General features: G+C 37.8%; 1 protein-coding gene across 1 annotated transcript in view; it reads right to left on the reverse strand.

Moving 5' to 3' along the window:
* The window catches only part of LOC109825737 (probable receptor-like protein kinase At5g24010), a 4776-nt gene continuing 1897 nt past the window's right edge, over positions 601-3479 (reverse strand). The window contains exons 2-3 of the mRNA XM_020392621.1: positions 1597-3110; positions 601-806 (exon numbers count right to left, since the gene is read on the reverse strand). Of these exons, the coding sequence (XP_020248210.1) occupies positions 1609-3110 (1502 nt within the window). The 3' untranslated portion in view covers positions 601-806; positions 1597-1608. The remainder of the gene's footprint in view (positions 807-1596; positions 3111-3479) is intronic.

Here is a 3479-nt window from a genome sequence, read left to right on the forward strand (position 1 = left end):
GAGGGGTATTCTGTTATTTAGCCTTTTAAAAGATGTGCCTTTTTTAGAAATTTATCATGGCACCATACCTTATTAAGTTCCTTTACTTTGCACAAAGACCTCGAAATTATAGTAATTTTTTAGGGAAGTAGTAACAATGGAGGGCTCATGGTTTTACTATTCAAACAGCACGGAGCATTGGCGAGCTCATTGTTGATGCTTTCACTATCCCAGTTAGATGTCAAAGACAAGAAGGGGTCTAGCGACCGACGTGAGTGCCCCACACGCGGGCAGGACATGTGTCGCTGCCACAGCGCCCGTGCGTGTGGCTACCATTGTTTCAAAGGCAAAGAATGGATGAAACAAATCCACTGTATTGTTTTCTTGTGGAAACTGATGAGCCCTCTCTCCCTTCGGGTGGAAACTGATGAACCCTCTCTCTCTCTAGATGGATATTATGTTTGTGTTTAGTTTGCTGCATCGTGATACTATTGCAATACTTGCAGCAGATTTGATAAAATGCAGGTCCAATGCGTGCGCAACCTACCCAGTCTTCTATAACATCAAAGAGTTAATAAATAAATAAAAGAAATGAAAAGAAAGGAGTATGATGATGACTGATGTTTACTAGTGGGAGTGTACGTGCAACAAGGTAACGAAGCTTTTGTACAGAGTAAAAATAAATAGCATAATCCTTTCATTGATGTACACTAACGCTGGCAAGCTGGAAGATTGGATGAGTTAATTAGCTTTCCCCTGTCATAAAATCAATTAGCTCGGGCTCATTGTGGATGATTCGTACGGTTAGAGGTTCCAACACATGACTCCTGTAATTTTGAGTTCGATTATAAGTTAGGTTATCAAATAAAAAATAATAACAAATTGGCTGGGGAAAAAAAAAACCCTATAGACCCCCCCCACCCCCACAACAGAAAAAAAACATATATTAGGGGCAAAAAAAGTATATCATGACACGTGGATCAATATCCATACGTAATTTGAGGATCACTTTACTAGATTAGCACAATCAGTAATATTTGTTACGACAGCTAGAAGTACAGGTCCAATCTAAATATTTTGTCCATACAATCACCAAATCTGAAATCGGTGCATTGCTGCAATCATCAAATCTAAAATATATGTTGGCACGTGTTTTAGTATTTACTACTCACAAGCCTAAATCTTTCTTTGCCGTTCTCCATGTTATCATTAACTCCCACAGGGAAAGAATATCAACTTAATGTAGAAGCACCAAGGTACTCTAATTCAGCACCACGTTTGATTTATTTCTCAACATAATATCTAAGCGAAAATATGTAGCGGTCATATGAAAAAGAATGAATTTCAATCATTTGTTCAGCAAGAGAACCAATGTTACAAAATCATAATCAATACAATGTAAACTTGTAAATTTTTATCTAGTACACATACTGATAAAGAATTGAATTTGATCAGAATTGAATTTGATCTTTTTCTAAAAACAGAACCACGAAACAATTACAAACTCAGACTGAATCCAACGCAAATCTGAAAATCTTTATGGTGACCAACAACTAAACAGGATACAAGGTAACTTTTGTTGTATTTGTATAAACGAAGTTAAAGACTCCTACTGACCTTCACAGAGCTTCAATCCACCCAATATCCTTCCGTTCCTAAAGTTACAGAAGACTCATGGAGTTGAAGCACGCACTCCAAATTCCATAGCACGTCACCCATTGTAGGCCTATCAACTCCATACTGAGCCAAACACTTCTCCACAACCTCCCCAAATTTCTTCAATGACTTAGCATCAATCTCATCTCTCAGAATTGGATCAATAATCCTCTCAATATGCCCCTTCTTCAACCATTTCATTCCCCACTCAGCCAAATTCACCTCCTCCCAAGACAACGACCTATCAATGACAGCCCTTGCACAAAACACTTCGAGAAGCACTACACCAAAAGAATACACATCAGACTTATCCGTAATCTGCTGAGTCCTGAAATACTCAGGATCAAGATATCCAAAACTCCCCTTAACACCAGTACTTACATGGGTCTGCTCTATATGAGGCCCTGCTGATTTCGATAGGCCAAAGTCAGCAACTTTGGCCGTGTAGTTCTCGTCGAGCAATATGTTGGTGGACTTGACATCACGGTGGATGATGATTCCTTGATCTGTGCCTGTGTGTAAATAGTGCAAGCCTCTTGCTGATCCAATACAGATTTCTAATCTTTGCTTCCACGATAAATGAGGCTTAATCTTAGTAGAGCCATAGAGATTGTCTCTTAGCGGTCCATTTTTCATGAATTCGTATACAAGGATCATCTCTGATCTCTCGTCGCAGTATCCAATTAAGGAAACAAGGTGGCGGTGTCTTATTTTAGTTAGGATCAAGATTTCAGACTTGAACTCTGTCAAGCCTTGTCTATAGCCTTTACTACTATTGTCATTGTTGCATCTCTTTACAGCAACTGGAGTTCCATCTCTGAGCATTCCTTTATAGACTTTACCAAATCCACCTGACCCAATTTGAGAATTATCATCGAAATTGTTAGTTGCCATGAGAATGTCAGAGATGGGTATTTTGAGGCTGAGGTTTCGAGTGCTGCCATGAGATGTTACAGTAAGTTCCAATGGTGACCAAACCCGAGATTCTGATGATACAGGTTTCTGTTTTTCCTTTCTCCTTCTTCTTAGAACTATCAGAACAAAACCCAGGAACAAGCATAAAAACACAAAGCATCCAAGAATAGACCCAATTAAAATCCCAACATGATTATCCTTCCTATCGGGTTCTGAGAATTTAGCGACACCATTGATCTTCATGATCTCCAATCCGTTAAGTATGGCGTTGCTTTTCCATGGGAGACTGCGTTGAGATGGTCCAACGCTTATATGAATGCTCCCTGAGGGATTTGAGTTCACAGTAAAATCAATGTAGTAAGGTGAAGCTAAGGCGAAGGATTGTGATGAGAGGTCAAGGTCTTTATAAGCGGAGTAGCCATTTATGTAAACATCAAAGTAGAGTTCGTAGAGAGCTTTGCTAACTATATCACAGAAGTGAAGTCGGAGGATATATCCATGGTCTGAATTGGGAACAGGAAGGATCCAAGTGAGATTAAATCTATCCAAAGAGGTATTACCTGTTGTCAGAAAATTAGAGAAAGGTTAAGTTCACAAGACTGAAAGAGCATAAGATCGTCTGACAATAATATATTTTTCTAAATGGAGAATTCTAATCATAATATGTTTACAAGAAAATGGATAATTTGAGTAAAGAAATTTAAATTAGTTAATTTGTTATATATATTCTTCGGCTCTTGTTTATTTTTGCAAGGAAAAAAAAAAGAATTACCTTTATTTTTTTATTTTTAAAAATAAAGAGATTGTTTCTCAACTGGAAGTGGATCAATGAACACTTTATTTTAAGAAATTAGCACTTTTTAGCCCTTCTAAATAGGTGATCGTGGTTTTTTATACTTTTTATGCTTTGCAAATAAAGACAGGTTAAT

The sequence above is a fragment of the Asparagus officinalis genome, chromosome 1 (genome assembly GCF_001876935.1).
Source record: "Asparagus officinalis chromosome 1, Aspof.V1, whole genome shotgun sequence".
NCBI classification, from domain to species: domain Eukaryota; kingdom Viridiplantae; phylum Streptophyta; class Magnoliopsida; order Asparagales; family Asparagaceae; genus Asparagus; species Asparagus officinalis.